General features: G+C 39.1%; 1 protein-coding gene across 1 annotated transcript in view; it reads left to right on the forward strand.

Annotated features, from left to right (window-relative positions):
- The window catches only part of LOC138788269 (polycystin-1-like protein 2), a 64,415-nt gene that overhangs the window by 24,658 nt on the left and 23,004 nt on the right, over positions 1-16,753 (forward strand). Inside the window, exons 13-24 of the mRNA XM_069965990.1 lie at positions 1,390-1,514; positions 3,065-3,191; positions 3,604-3,735; positions 3,873-4,098; positions 5,683-5,873; positions 5,977-6,207; positions 6,327-6,428; positions 6,537-6,715; positions 7,226-7,372; positions 7,674-7,873; positions 7,993-8,216; positions 14,007-14,217. Of these exons, the coding sequence (XP_069822091.1) occupies positions 1,390-1,514; positions 3,065-3,191; positions 3,604-3,735; positions 3,873-4,098; positions 5,683-5,873; positions 5,977-6,207; positions 6,327-6,428; positions 6,537-6,715; positions 7,226-7,372; positions 7,674-7,873; positions 7,993-8,216; positions 14,007-14,217 (2,095 nt within the window). The remainder of the gene's footprint in view (positions 1-1,389; positions 1,515-3,064; positions 3,192-3,603; positions 3,736-3,872; positions 4,099-5,682; positions 5,874-5,976; positions 6,208-6,326; positions 6,429-6,536; positions 6,716-7,225; positions 7,373-7,673; positions 7,874-7,992; positions 8,217-14,006; positions 14,218-16,753) is intronic.

Genomic DNA, 16,753 nt, shown 5'->3' on the forward strand with positions numbered 1-16,753 from the left:
TTTGATTACCCCCCCCCCCCCAACAATAACTCAAATTAAACTGTTTGCATTTCCTAACCCTAACCTTAAAGGGGAAATCCAGCTTTTAAAATTTTAACCCTTCGAGGACCATGCCCAAAATGACCCAGTAAACCGCACAAATTTTGATCTTAGTGTTTTTGTTTTTCCCTCCTCCCATTCTAAGAGCTCTAGCACTTTCAGTTTTCTATCTACAAGGCCATGTAAGTGACAGACTTCCATGGCGTAACTGTACGTCCAGGGTCGTCTAGGGGTTAAAATTTATTATTGCACTGTTGGTAAACAAAATAAACATGCAACCTCTCTGGATGCGGCCGCTAGCTGCAGCTCCACTACTTCCGAGACAAACTCAACTCAGGAGTAACAGCTTGCTCAACCAATCACTGGCCGCGTTGCTGTCCAGTCTCAGTCAGTGATTGGCTGATCGGGCTCTTCCCCTCTGAAGTATCAGAGCTACAGTCAGCAGGGGACACCAGAGACACCATAGTGGGAAACCAGGGCAGCGTGGAGAGGTAAGCATTAAATGTTTATTATGTTTACCAACAGGGCAGCCACATAAGAAAATCTACAAAAAAAATTAAGGCTGGATAACCCCTTTAATAAATAAAAGACTAAAAGGATACAATGTTAGCTTTAAGACAAGCTCACTTGAATTCACACCTCTGAATGCAGCCATATCACTTTATTGTAGTGTTTTGGCTATTCTGGAGCTCCCTGCATCATAATGAATTAGGACACAGGGAGCCCAGTTATAGATGAGTGTTCGGCCTGTGTTACATGGCCAGCACATGGACTGTATATCATTGGCTGTACACGGATGTGTGAATGCAATTCCTGGTCCAGTCAGTGGCACTGGTACCGAGGTTTGACATGGACATTGCGCTGGGCTGTTTGACAAATAACAGGACTCTGCCAAAAAAAACAAGTGTACACCTATCACAAGTGTCACCTTAGACTGTAGTACCAGAGTAGCAAGAGCCAAGACTAACTGTGTAAACTCAGTGAGCAAGATGGTCGGAATTCCGCGGCGGAGATTTCTGCTGCGGAATCCCGCCGTGCTCAGTGTGCTGATGTAAGTGAATGGAGAGGGCGCGCGCTTGTCCGCTGCTGCTGCTCTCCGCTCCGAGGACTATCATGTTAGTTCTTTGAGCGAAGAGGAGAGGCAGCGGACGAGCGCGGGCCCTCTACATTTAAATTAGTGCTGCGCAAAATAAGTGCACAATCATAGACGTGCCTCTTACTGTATATTACTATACCAATGTATTCTATAACAATGTCAGCAGTTTGGAACATGAATTGCAGCTGACAGATTTACTTTGATGCCTTAGATGCCAATAATGAGCAAGTTCATTATGTCCTCCATTTCTGTAGAGTACAGTATCTCACCATTTACTCAGCGCAGTAGAGAATCTGCAGAGTGCATTATTGGTGGGAAAACTACCGGATAATGAACCCATGGTATTGATGGCTCCTGCTGCTACTATGTACATAAACAGGTATGTTCACCAATATAATATGAATTATGATAATATGCTCACAAATATAACATAAAATTATGAATTATTTCAGCACTCCTAACACTTATTTTTAATGCTAGAGATCAGTGGCACTAACATTTTTGTTTCCATGACTGGAAATCTCTGACAATTGGTCGATACCAAATTAAAATGTTTTTTGATTTTATTTTTAATGGGTAAAAATAATATTTATTTGTACAACGCCAACAAATTCCATAGTGCTTTTTTAAAAAAATATATATATAAGTACAATACAGAATATATTTATATTGAATTATACAATAAATAAATGAAAATAAAAATGATACAGAATTAGAGACCTGCTCGCAAAAGCATACAGACTAGGAGGACACGAGAGGCAACAAGTGCACATTTGCCGATGTTCCAGTCATTGTACATAAAGTCTCAAAGTGCCTATAAATGATTGGGCGAGCCAGTCACACGCCATTTTCTGAGTTCAGGTAGCAAGTACAATGTAGATGTAGATGGCACCGAAAAGGTTATAGAGAGGATGGAGAAGGGATAGCAGAGAAAGAGACGATATTAGGGAATGTTATGATGCTACTAACCCCCTTACTCCATAAGCTTAGATGCTGCACATTCTATATCTACCTGTATAAAATGTGTCTGTCATCTTTCTGCTCTTAAATCACTTCATTTCCTCGGTGGACATTGTCAACTAGGTGGGGCTTCACAGCAGTTGGGCCCTCTCCCTGCCATTATCCGATTAAATGAAGCGAGAGCAAGCGAGGTGACAGTATCACTTTAATGAAGTCATGCATTATATAGCAATATGTATACAACTACTGTATATGTACACAAACTGTTGTACTGAAAAGTGCAGTTGACCATGCACTAAGGCTTTAGGATCCTAATGCATCCCCTCCAAATGTAAGCTGAAAAAGACATATTAGGGGCATATCATTTTTCTAGGTCATGTCTGTCTATTTATCTATTTTAAGCGTAATCACATATTGAAAATATTATGATTATTTGGGGGAAATTTTTAGTTTTAAATCATAAAGAAAGAACTGAACACTTAGGGGGACATTTATTTAGTCCAACGTTTTTTACGCCGGACTTACAAATGTCCCCGCATCTCCAGCGCTACGGGGATTTATGTAGAGGCGCAAATCGGCACTTTCCGCCGATACGCACCTTAATACATGTCCCCCTTAGGGTCCATTCACACTAAGTAAAACGGTGTGAAAAAGTGGTGTACATGACACATGCCAAATTTCTTGTTTTTTAGACACTGAAAAGGGAGCATGGCTAAGAGGATTTTAGAAATGTTAATAGTGTTTGCTATTCCATTATTTCTAAATATAGGTGTGAAGTATATAGGTGTTAAGTATGGCAATCAAAAAAAGTATCTACAAGAGTGAGCATCTTTATAAATTTTGTCATACTGTGCGGCACAGGTATTGCCTGTCTAGTCTACTTTTATTATACAAAGCTTTTTTTATCATCTGCCCCATACTATGAACAATGTTAACAGCTGCATGTTATTTGTGTTTGTACTCTGACAGGCTGCAATCTGACCAGATAGAGAGAACATCTGTTAATATTCCAGATGTAAGCACAACAGCATTTACCCTTCCATCACTATCCTCTCTGAATCTGTTGATGAGGGATGAAGAAGCTCTGGATCTTCGGGCAAGTATAACATGGCAAAATAAACTAAATGTGCTTGTATAGTGTAGAAAGGGGGCACTTCTGATATGTGAAGAGAGCTTGTGATCTCTTGTAGGAGCATCAGCATTTCTTAGTTTTCTAAATTATATAATAGTATGTCGCCATCTAGTAGAATGTTAGGGTAAAGCAAAAATTGTCTGTTTAACCCTAGTATGCAAAACGTTAGAAATCTAAACATTCACATAAGATAAGATAAATTACTAGATCTAACTCCACTGTAGATTTCATACAGATCTCAACATTTGTCGTGGTGCATTTGTAGGTGACATGTAAAAAAAAAGTAGGTTGCTCAAGTTACAAATTGTAGATCTCCTAGCATTAGAGTGCATTGCTATCTTTATTAATGTTTAATAAGACGACCTTCCTATTCCAGATGGTGAGCTTCTCAGTGAATCCATTCACCTCTAGTAACACACTTGACATTACCGGATCTGTGGGGGGGCTGAGCCTGACCAGCATGAATGGCTCTGTTATCCCTGTAAAGGATCTCACTGAATACATAGAGGTAAAATATGCTCTCTTTTATGTTAATTACCTATAGGCAATAGATGCTGTTGACATCCCCCATCCCTGAGACTTTTTAAAATTTGAATTTAAATACTTTATTACACATTAGAATTACAATAATTTACTTTCCTGCAGATAATGTTACCCAGAGACTCCGCTGCTGATGAAGCGCAAAGCACTTTGTTCCTGGCCAATTTATCAGCCATCCTGGTAAACATAACATCACCCCACCATCCTCTTGTCATCCATTTGGAACTCAGTGAGGACATACCTCTGGTACTGTACCTGGGGTATGAATATCACCCCAATGAAACAAACTATGATATCAGTACTCATCTACCAAACAGACAGTATCCTGGAGGTAAGATTTAATACAATACACATGCTGTATGCAACAGATTAGCCATTGTGTACTTGCTGCCATTGTAGCCTACAAAATTTATATCTACTTTTTTCAAGGCATAATGCCGCATTCATGTCTGCAACACAGGCATAAATTGTAGCCAAAATCTATACCAGCTCTGAGCTGGCGTAGATTTCAATGAGAATGCACAACAGCTTAGATGTGACCGGACTTATGTAGAGGCCAAAACTAGGAGTGGAACTGTCACAGAGCAAATCTAAAATGGAAAGATTTTGGGGGAGATTTATTAAACTGGTGTAAAGTAGAATTTACTTAGTTGCCCCTAGCAACCAATCAGATTCCACTTTTTATTCCTCACAGATGAAAAATGAAAAATGAGAAGTGGAATCTGATTGGTTGCTAGGGGCAACTAAGACAATTCTACTTTACCCCAGTTGATAAATCTCCCCCTTTGTGTTTTAGACCCACTTCAGGTTTTGGGTAAAACACAGACTAAAAAACTAACCAAATGTATGAAAAATATGTAAGCATTTGTAACAGTCTATCTCTAGTGCTATGTAGATATCTTTTGGCATCCTTGTACTGCTGAATTTTAATCTATCATTGGTGACTAGTTATCTGTAAAAGCCTTCAGAACATAGAGTACATTAAAATACGAAATATTGTATTTTAGGCCATGCTCATATGTTCTGTCAGGTTTGTGTTCCTCAGAGGATAAAAATACTTGTTTTGATGGGAGACAGCTGTCAATCAAGCCAGGCAGGATAGGTTGCATGAAGCGCCAGACAAGTTACCTAGGTGAAGGAGTTGTGAAAACTTTACAGCTAAATTTTGGCCTGTGCAGCTTTTTTAGACAAATTCACAATTTGTGCCAACATTTTAATGCAAATTTACCATCAGGTACATCGCTTTAAAATGTTTTACATCAAACGACTGGTGCTGGAAGGGGGATGCCGGTGGCGCGGTCCTTTTTTTGAACCGTGACCCAGTTCCTGGGTACCAGCCTGGCCTGAAGCACTGGAGGCAGGCCCACCTGCCCCCAGTGCGACGAAAACCCTCCCCTCTGTGAGGCGGCTCCATTAGAATCTATGTCACAGAAGGAAGGGCTACGTCACACTGGCGGCGGGCGAGCCCACCTCCAGTGCTTCAGGCCCAACTGGTGCTCGGTAATAGACAGGAGCCATGTGCAGGAACCATGCAGTGGTTCAAAAAAAAGGGCCGCGCGACCAGCATCCCCGTGCCAGTCGATTGATGTAAAACTCTTAAAGCGATGTACCTGGTGGTACATTCATTTTAAATTGTATATTGACCAGTCACCAAAATGTACTCATGTTTTAGTTTTTTTGTGCAAAAAAGCGCAAGAAATTCACAAAGGTTTTCTGCATAATAGTTAAATTTCATGCATAAAATGCCTGCAAAAATAAGTGGAAACAGAATAAAAATTGCAGACTGAACAACAAATTCCCTCTTTAAAGGTACTATATATTGTTATGGGAAACAAGATCTGATTTTCTGACTAATATAAGTATTACTGGAAATTTTTCATATACAGCTATTTACCACTATAAAATTTTTTTCAAGATAAAGTGTATTCCTGGGTGATAAACCCTACAGAGCTTTATGGAGATGGTAGCTACTACTTGACATTAATACCAGAGATGGAAGAAGATGTTTTCGACATGAATTCTATATCTCTGTCAGTTACCAGCTTTACTTCCCAGTGTGTGTTTTGGGATGAGGCCAGTCAGGAATGGAATAACACTGGCTGTCATGTGAGTAGAAGTGATGAAAAAAATATATTACTTAAATACAATATCTGTATAAGTGTAAAACTAGAAACAAGTCACACACATCTGCTTGTTTCTTTATTTCCAGGTGGGACCAAAGACAACCGCTCGTAGCATTCAGTGTCTTTGCACCCATCTAACCTTCTTTGGAAGCTCTTTTATCGTCATGCCGAATGCTGTAGATGTGAGCAGAACAATTGAACTTTTTGCTACATTTGTGGACAACCCAGTGGTGGTCACTACAGTCGGATGCATTGCTTTAGTCTATGTGATGGTGTTGATTTGGGCCAGGAGAAAAGATATCCAGGATAACGCCAAGGTTGGTAGTCTTAAGTACCAACATAAAGCTAGTATGTTCTACAGAACCTTATATAAGAAACTCAACATTTGCCTGTAGATACAAATAACTTAGACATAATCCACATTATTTTGAATCAGGTGAAGATCATAGCACTTGAAGATAATGACCCATTTGCCCAGTATCGGTACCTTGTGACTGTTTTCACTGGTCATCGAAGAGGAGCTGCAACCACATCTAAGGTACACGATCAAAAATTGTTTCCAATGAAAGTTGCTATCATGTATTGTTATTTTCTTCCTTAAAGAAACTCTTTATTCCTTTAAATTAATGGAAGCTCTGTCCTGCAGGTAACCATAACTCTCTATGGCTCTGATGGAGAGAGTGAACCGCATCACTTGTATGACCCAGATGGCATTATTTTTGAGCGGGGAGGGTGTGATGTTTTCTTGTTAACTACTTTATTACCTCTCGGAGAAGTACAGCGTATAAGACTCTGGCATGACAACTCAGGGGATAAGCCTTCATGGTAAGAATGAACTTTGCATAAAGATGTCTATGCACATTAAATGAAAGATGGTGACACCTGCTAACTAATATGTATGGTGTCCAAACCTCCGATGGCAGATGTCATGTGAAAGAAGGATCAGTTTGATATAGGAATCTGAGTTGTCTGGTAGCAGCTTATTCCTCTCTCTCTATTTAAAACCCATAAATGTTTGGCCAATTGTACATATAAATGGAGGAGTATATTTAAATCAGCTGACTGTTGTTGACCTATACAATGACTGAACCTAATTGTATAATTCTAATTTTAAAGGCAACAGTCTAATCTGAGTTTCCTATAAAGATCCAATCCACCATGAACCCTAACCCAACCACCAAACTGTAGGGATAAAGTGGGATAAGCAGAGGGAAGGGGGTCTTGTAAACATAAATAGTGATATATTAGAAAAATATATATGAACATTATATTAGTACTTGTCAGCTTTCTTTTCAGTATATTGCTGATTTCCTGCATCATTTATTGTTGTTACAGGTATATAAACAGAGTATTGGTACATGATGTGGAAATAGATCAGAGGTGGTACTTCCTTTGTAACTCCTGGCTCTCCATCGAGGTTGGAGATTGTGTGTTGGATAAGGAGTTTAGTGTTGCCACAGAAGAGGATATGAAGCAGTTCAGGTGAGGACATATTGCCACAAAGTATTTTGGTCCATTCTTTTTAATCTATTAAACTGTTGAACAGTATAGTAAGAAAAAAAAAGCTCTTTGTTCAAATATACATTATATATTTTTATTGCAATAAAATTGTCAGGGCTGTTTGTTTTCCACATTTTTGAATGCATCTTGAGCCATAAATGGCCCAAAATATAATAGCCAAAATAAAATAGCCTTTCTTTTGGGCTATAGCTTTTGCTACACCGATTACCTGACATTACAAATACATTCAGTCTACTACAACTTCCACACCTTTTGCTTTCAGCAATCTATTTTTTATGAAGACATCCAAAGGTTTCAGAGATGGGCATATCTGGTACTCAGTATTCAGTCGTTCACCCCGGAGCCCTTTCACTCGGGTACAGAGAGTATCCTGCTGCTTCTCCCTGCTCCTGTGCACCATGTTGACCAGTATTATGTTTTGGGGGGTACCTACTGACCCTGCGGAACAGAAGATGGACTTAGGTAAAGACTGTATATTGTTTATTACTAGTGAACCAATAGATCTTTTTGGAGTTAGATGTGATATGCCATTATCCACATTCATCCTCACTCACTTGAATTGTTGTTGTCTGTGATACCAGGTAAAATTGAATTCACATGGCAGGAGGTGATGATTGGATTTGAGAGCTCCTTATTGATGTTCCCCATCAACCTCCTAATAGTTCAGATCTTCAGAAATGTCCGACCTAAACCAACTAAAGAGTCTTCAGAAAAAGCGGGAAAAGATTGTACATCCCATACTGAAAAGAAATCTGCTTCACCTATTGTGTCAAGCTCAGTTGTTACCCCAGATGCTGTTTGGAAGGTACAGTAATTCTTATGATGGGATCCATTATGAATATTACAGCTTTTGCTTCGCAGTGCTATAGAACCTTCCACTACTTGGCAATTCAAGATACAGAGTGATCAAAGGTCCTAAAAGATTGAAATGATTGTTAAAAAATATAATTCTGCTGACTTACCTATGCAGCATTTCATTGGTAACCCCATATTAGGGTTGTCCTGCAGTGCTGTGGTCTTAAATACCAATCCAATCATGGACAACATGTGCATGGAGTTTGTATAACCTGTCTGTCTTTCGTTTCCTTTAGGGTTTCACATATTTTGCCATGGTATTTAAAGCGACTCTGTACCAACAATCTGCCCCCTCCTAACTGCTTGTACCTTCTTATAGCCTCTTTAATTCTAAGATCTATCCTGGGGTCTGTTTGGTAGGTGATGCCGTCATTGTTGTTTTAAATTGGCGTTGCCTATAGTGTCTGTGCCCTAGGCTTGCACCGCCTCTCCGTCCCTCCTCCCCACTCTCTTCATCATTAGGAATTCCCCTGGACAGGATTTTTTCTATTCATCACTTGTCCGAACAACACACGGGTGCCTTAACGATCTACGCAGTGTTCAGACAGGTGATGAATAGGAAAAATCCTGCGTGGGGCCTTTCTAATGGTGAAGAGGGCGGGGAGGAGGGATGGAGGGGCGGAGCAAGTCTAATCCTCAGATACCCTAGGCCACACCAATTTGACACAGGGCTGCAAGTTTAAAAGTAGGGATGGTCTGAACCTGCCGAGGTTCGGGTTCGTACGAACCTGAACTCTCGGCAAAGATTCACGCTGTCTGCCCTCTCTGTGCAGCGGGTGGATACAGCAGGAGGACCGCCTGGAAAACTGGGATACAGCCATAGCCATAGGCTGTATCCCAGTTTTCCAGGCGGTCCTCCGGCTGTATCCACGCTCTCCACAAAGGTGGAAGACAGCGGGAATCATTGCCGAGAGTTCAGGTTCGTATGAACCTGAACCTCGGCAGGTTCGGACCATCCCTATTTAAAAGTTCAAATATGTAACAGTGTAGTAGGCTCTCAAGAAATGGGTGAAATAATATTATAAATGTAGCTGTAATGATTTCAACAAATATTTAATACTGCAATTCATAAACGGCAATAATCTAGAAGCATAGAAAAATAAAATACAATGAAATAAAGATACACGTATAAATCTGATAAAACGTCCACATGGACAATAAAAATATCCAATAAATGGTGGAAATGTATATATATAAATATACTAAAAAGAGAGCCAAGTGGTGAGCACCGCGCCGGGCCCAGCGCGGTCACCCCACTTTAATAATGGCAGTCCCGAGTCACGGTTTTTAACCTAGGCTCGTATTGTTGTTGAGCCGGTGTACTTGTACTTTAGATAAATAATACTCCTTTTAGAATGAGATCATGCAAGGGAGAATTAAAAGACAAGTAAATGGTGGTGGGATATCCACCTCTCACCCTGCTGGTGATATCATCTGCAGTCAAATGCGGTATTGTGATGGCAATCCGTGAACCAGTCTCTGCAGTCAGCTTGGGAGCCGTGTGATCGCGGTCTAGTGCAACTATGCGTTGACTTGAGTTGTTTGTGGCGTCCGCGTGGATGGAAGCGCGCGCTCCTTCCGGCTGATGTTGTGTAGGGTGCCAGGAGAATGTGGCTCCGGTTCGGGATCTGCGTTTGTAAACTTAGGTATAGTTTCTAGAAGGCTCTGTTATCCTGAATTCCCAGGACGCGTTTCAGGAGATCTACTCGCTCCTTTCCTCAGCAAAAGGAATCTGGATAACTCTAATGTCCCTTGTATCCTGTCAGCTTTTATATCCGTTCTGGACTAATCCACAAAACCTGTGATGGATCCTTCCAGGTAATTCTCCACACCTGTAGATCATTTGCTGCTACATAGTTGTCACAATCTCATATGGAGTTACATGGATCGGCAACTTAGCAACATATATTAATCTACATCATTACATTTCTTTTCTTATTTTTGCATTGCTCCCACCGTACAGTTTAAGTGGAAAATGAATTAAGTTTAGATATAATAATAAAAATAATACACAATAATGAAAAGTAGTAAAAAGAATAAGAAATGTAAGACTGCATAGAGGAATATGTGTCTGCAACATATAAGGACAAAATAAAATGCAATACAATAAATATGTAAAATTATAATTGAATTCCCTCTGTATTGCCATCTGATCTTACTTAGTACATCTGAACATATGAGTGTTCCACGTATTTCACACTAGGTGTGGCTTCTTTCCTGTGTGAATTCTTTGTGATCTGATCTTACTTAGTATATCTGAACATATAGGTGTTCTGAACATATAGATGTTCTATGTATTTCACACTGGGTGTGGCTTCTACCCTGTGTGAGTTCTTTGTAATCTGATCTTACTTAGTGTATCTGAACATATAGGTGTTCTACGAATTCCATACTGGATGTGGCTTCTTCTCTGTGTGGGTTCTTTGTGGGAGGTTTGCCGATGTGGCTTCTTTCTTGTGTTGGTTATATTACAGGTGAGATAAGATGTTGGTGTTTCAGGCGATATGGTCTAAGTACTATGTTCACTAGGGCACCAAGGTCTGGCCAGAAGTGTTGTTTGGTAGTATCATAGATTTACATATACATGAAGGTATGCCCATGTCCAAAAGACAAATGTATATATACACCAACAGATATGGAGAAATAAACTGGGAAAGAATAAATGGATCAGGTAACAGATGAATGGAATAGAATAAAATGGATACAAAATATATGAATAAAAATATAAAAATATATATAAAAGATGTATATATAGAATGTAAAGAAAAAGAAAAAATAGAAGGATGCCGGGAGTCACCAAGGGGCGGTCCAGGCACTGATGAAACAGTCTGGCACTGTACCGTCCATCGGTCACACCCCCCCATCCCTAACCTCGTAGGTTTAAAAAATCCACGAGGTTAGGGATGGGGGTGTGTGACCGATGGACGGTACAGTGCCAGACTGTTTCATCAGTGCCTGAACCGCCCCTTGGTGACTCCCGGCATCCTTCTATTTTTTCTTTTTCTTTACATTCTATATATACATCTTTTATATATATTTTTATATTTTTATTCATATATTTTGTATCCATTTTATTCTATTCCATTCATCTGTTACCTGATCCATTTATTCTTTCCCAGTTTATTTCTCCATATCTGTTGGTGTATATATACATTTGTCTTTTGGACATGGGCATACCTTCATGTATATGTAAATCTATGATACTACCAAACAACACTTCTGGCCAGACCTTGGTGCCCTAGTGAACATAGTACTTAGACCATATCGCCTGAAACACCAACATCTTATCTCACCTGTAATATAACCAACACAAGAAAGAAGCCACATCGGCAAACCTCCCACAAAGAACCCACACAGAGAAGAAGCCACATCCAGTATGGAATTCGTAGAACACCTATATGTTCAGATACACTAAGTAAGATCAGATTACAAAGAACTCACACAGGGTAGAAGCCACACCCAGTGTGAAATACATAGAACATCTATATGTTCAGAACACCTATATGTTCAGATATACTAAGTAAGATCAGATCACAAAGAATTCACACAGGAAAGAAGCCACACCTAGTGTGAAATACGTGGAACACTCATATGTTCAGATGTACTAAGTAAGATCAGATGGCAATACAGAGGGAATTCAATTATAATTTTACATATTTATTGTATTGCATTTTATTTTGTCCTTATATGTTGCAGACACATATTCCTCTATGCAGTCTTACATTTCTTATTCTTTTTACTACTTTTCATTATTGTGTATTATTTTTATCATTATATCTAAACTTAATTCATTTTCCACTTAAACTGTACGGTGGGAGCAATGCAAAAATAAGAAAAGAAATGTAATGATGTAGATTAATATATGTTGCTAAGTTGCCGATCCATGTAACTCCATATGAGATTGTGACAACTATGTAGCAGCAAATGATCTACAGGTGTGGAGAATTACCTGGAAGGATCCATCACAGGTTTTGTGGATTAGTCCAGAACGGATATAAAAGCTGACAGGATACAAGGGACATTAGAGTTATCCAGATTCCTTTTGCTGAGGAAAGGAGCGAGTAGATCTCCTGAAACGCGTCCTGGGAATTCAGGATAACAGAGCCTTCTAGAAACTATACCTAAGTTTACAAACGCAGATCCCGAACCGGAGCCACATTCTCCTGGCACCCTACACAACATCAGCCGGAAGGAGCGCGCGCTTCCATCCACGCGGACGCCACAAACAACTCAAGTCAACGCATAGTTGCACTAGACCGCGATCACACGGCTCCCAAGCTGACTGCAGAGACTGGTTCACGGATTGCCATCACAATACCGCATTTGACTGCAGATGATATCACCAGCAGGGTGAGAGGTGGATATCCCACCACCATTTACTTGTCTTTTAATTCTCCCTTGCATGATCTCATTCTAAAAGGAGTATTATTTATCTAAAGTACAAGTACACCGGCTCAACAACAATACGAGCCTAGGTTAAAAACCGTGACTCGGGACTGCCATTATTAAAGTGGGGTGACCGCGCTGGGCCCGGCGCGGTGCTCACCACTTGGCTCTCTTTTTAGTATATTTATATATATACATTTCCACCATTTATTGGATATTTTTATTGTCCATGTGGACGTTTTATCAGATATATACGTGTATCTTTATTTCATTGTATTTTATTTTTCTATGCTTCTAGATTATTGCCGATTATGAATTGCAGTATTAAATATTTGTTGAAATCATTACAGCTACATTTATAATATTATTTCACCCATTTCTTGAGAGCCTACTACACTGTTACATATTTGATTTCTATTTTTATCCCGTTAGCGCCGGGACAGTAGTGCACTCGATAAGGGTGGTTTCCATTTCTATGGAACAGGTGTAGCAGACCTCCTTCTTTTTCTTTTTCTTTGACCTATTTAAAAGTTGTTTTTAGTACAATAACTGCATTACCTGCCAAGGGGACCCTAGGACAGATCTTGGATTAAAAGCAGCTATCCAGAGGTACAAGTGGTTTGTGGGGGGCAGACTGTGGGTACAGAGTCGCTTTAAAGAATAATTCTAGATAAAATACTTAGAGAGAAGGTTATCAAGACTGGTGTATTGTATGCCAGTCTTAAATAAAGTCTCTCTCCCATTTACCAGACATGCAACTTTTAATAAACCAGTGGGAGCTGCGCCTGTCACAGGGATTGCATTTTAATCTACATCTCCAGAGCAGGTGTAGACTTCTGCATGGTTTATGCCTGTTTGCAGGTGTAAACCAAGATAACCAAAGAGGGCTAGAAGGGTAAATCCACAATAAAATAATTTAAACATGCATGGGATCAATATATTTCTATCCTAAGATAATAAGAAAGAAATAAGGGCAGACTAGATGGACCAAGTGGTCTTTTTCTGCTGACACTCTTCTATGTTTCTATGGAGACCTTGCCCATCAGGCAAGCAGGGCTTTTGCCTGGCATATGCCACAGAAAAGGCAGAAATCTGCACCTCCTCTGCGGTGTATGCCAGGGGTGCATAATGATAAATGTGCCCCTTAAAGTGTACCTTTCATTCCCCCACCCAAAAAAATAAAATAAATAACAGTGCCCTATAAAGAAATGAGTGGGATTGTGGATGATCAATGCATGGAAGTATTCTCTACCTTATAATACGTCTCAATTCACAAATTATAACACTGTTACATAGTACATACTAATAAAAAAAATATCACAGATAAACTTGCATTCAACTTTGTGCTTCACAGGACATCAGAAGAATTGCCAACTCCATCTTCAAAGCCCAAAAGGCTCCATTACCAAGTGTAGATGCTGGAAAGTCAGCAGATATCAATAAACTTTTATCACTTGTAGAAGACATCATCCTGAAGCAGAACAGAATTGGACAAGAGTTTTATGATGATAGTAAGAAGAAGGAAAGGTCATTGACCCTCAGCTTGGGCTCTGTAGACCTACATGGTAATGTGTCAAGATCCTTCACTGACTTATTCTTAGCAAAGTTGGCCAATTTTGCAAATATTTTTGGACAGTGTTGTTCACTTTTTAATAGTGGTGTCAGTTATTATTTATGTATGATCAGATCTATTAACTAGCAGCACTCAGAATATGTTTTCAGAATATCTCACTATTATCCCTCCCATAAAAGAAACTATATAACAACAAAAAAGCGCCCAAAATAATTTGTCCTATTTGCAAAAAAATGCAAATCAACAAAGAAAGAAAATGAATCTATCCAAGAGATCCCCAAAAGAATTGCTTGACAGTAAATAATATAACACAATAATTCTTTATTAATTTATGATTAAAAAATGGAGACGAAAAAACAGTACCATACACATAATGTTATGAGGGGACAAGGAAAATCAGTTACATGATAGTATATTGCACATGTTCACAATAAATATATATATGTATATACCAGTACATGCAAATAACAGTAGATGGCACCTTAAAAGAAACCTGTCATCTCTTTCATGGTACCTGAACCATGAAATCTTAGGGCGGCCTCGCTGGCTTCTTCACCTCCACATGAACCTTGGGTAAGAGATGTCTCCCTCTTTGGGTATAGGGAAAGCTCTATAAATTGAGGGCAGCGGGTAGGGCTTGATTCTCCCTGCATTTTCCCATCTGTTTCACTGTGTTCATGGTCAACCCCATCAAAAAAATGTATTTGTTCCAACCCACTTTTTAAAACAATGTAATCCAATAGACAACGGATTCTGCCATATGGCATACAGCAGAATCTATTTTTAACATCGTTTTTGCATCCATTTGTTTTCTTTTCTTTTAATATATGTTAAATCAATGGAAAAACACAGTTTGAACCTAGCCTAAGGGCCCTTGCACAGTGAGTAAAAGAGGCAGAAGTTACGAGCGGAGTCCATGCGGCGGATTCCGCTTGTCATTCTGCCTGTCCTATTGCTTCAATGGGATTTCTTGAGCGCCTCTGTTCTTCACTCAAAGAATGAACATGTTCTTACTTCCATTTTACTCTTCTGTTGCCAAGACACATCTACTACACACACTGCTAGCAGAGGTATTGCCAGGTGCCTGCTCTGTTTGTTAGATTGGACGAGCCTAATGGCACGTTTACACAGGCAGATTTACTGACAGATTTTGGAAGCCAAAGCCAGGAATGGATTTGAAAAGAGGAGAAATCTTAGTCTTTCCTTTATGACCCCTTCCCTGTTTATGGTCTGTTCCTGGCTTTGGCTTCAAAAATCTGTCAGATAAATCTGCCTGTGTAAACGCACCATTAGGCAGAAGTTGCCCAGGATTACCCAAATATATTATGATTCTGGCAGCATGAAAGTAATGATTCCATTTGATCTATGCTCAGTTAACCCCTTCATGACCATAGGTCATTAATGCATTGGTGTCCAGGTCACATTGAAGCAGTGTTCCTCCTCACCTTCTGTAACGCTTTTATTTTTCCAATGCTTTTATTTTTCATTAACACTGTTCACTTTGCGTGAACACTATTGTTATTTTTATCTATTTTTAATAGATAGGACAGTTCTGCATGCTACAATATATAATATGTTTAATTTTCTTTTCAGATTTTTATTTGTATAATGGAAAAGGGTGTTATTTAAACTTTTATTTGCAGAGGTTTTTGTTAAAAAAAAAAAAATATATATATATATATATATATATATATATATATATCTTAAAAAACTTTTTGTTTTTACACTTTTTAATTCCCCCTTGGTATGCAATCATTAGATTGCATACATTGATTGATCATAGCATTGATCTGTATTATCAGCGATCTTCCCATAGAGTCTGTCTGAGGCAGACTGTATGAGAAGATCGCTTGTCTGACAGGACAGAGGTAAGTATTTTTCCTCCACCTGCCAGGTGTCCCATCAGTCAGTGACAAGTACATATCCTTATCCAAAAAGAAACAGCATATGCACAAAGATGCACATCAGAAAATACTTTATTGTTTAACAGTTCTAATACAAGATTCCTAAACAGGAGCAGTAAAAAAGGGGAGACAAGCCTCATGAACTACCAAATATTAAAAAGAATTAAAATGTCAATACATATCATACTTGCATCCAAAGTATTTTCTGATGTGCTACCTCTTTGTGCATATGCTGTTTCTTATTGGATATTGTTGACTTTTTTTTTTTATACATTTGGTTTAGCACTCGATTATACTGTAGATAGGTGGTGCCCAGCTATTTTTTAATTGAGTTCCTAATGCTTCGTTTACACGGAAAGATTATCGTCTGAATTTTCGCAATAACAATCACATTTGAGCGATAATCGTTCTGAGTAAACACAGCAAACGATCAAGTGACGAGCGAGAAATCGTCCATTTTGATCTTTCAAATCGTCGTTCATCGTACGCTAAAAATTCGCAGATCCCTTCGTGTAAACAGTCTTTCAAAGATTCACCCTATGTCAAAGATGGGCTTAAGCGATCTTAAAAATGATCGCAATAACGGTTTTTCTTAAGAATTTTCTAACGATTTTTCTAACTATT

The sequence above is a fragment of the Dendropsophus ebraccatus genome, chromosome 4 (assembly GCF_027789765.1).
Source record: "Dendropsophus ebraccatus isolate aDenEbr1 chromosome 4, aDenEbr1.pat, whole genome shotgun sequence".
Taxonomy (NCBI): domain Eukaryota; kingdom Metazoa; phylum Chordata; class Amphibia; order Anura; family Hylidae; genus Dendropsophus; species Dendropsophus ebraccatus.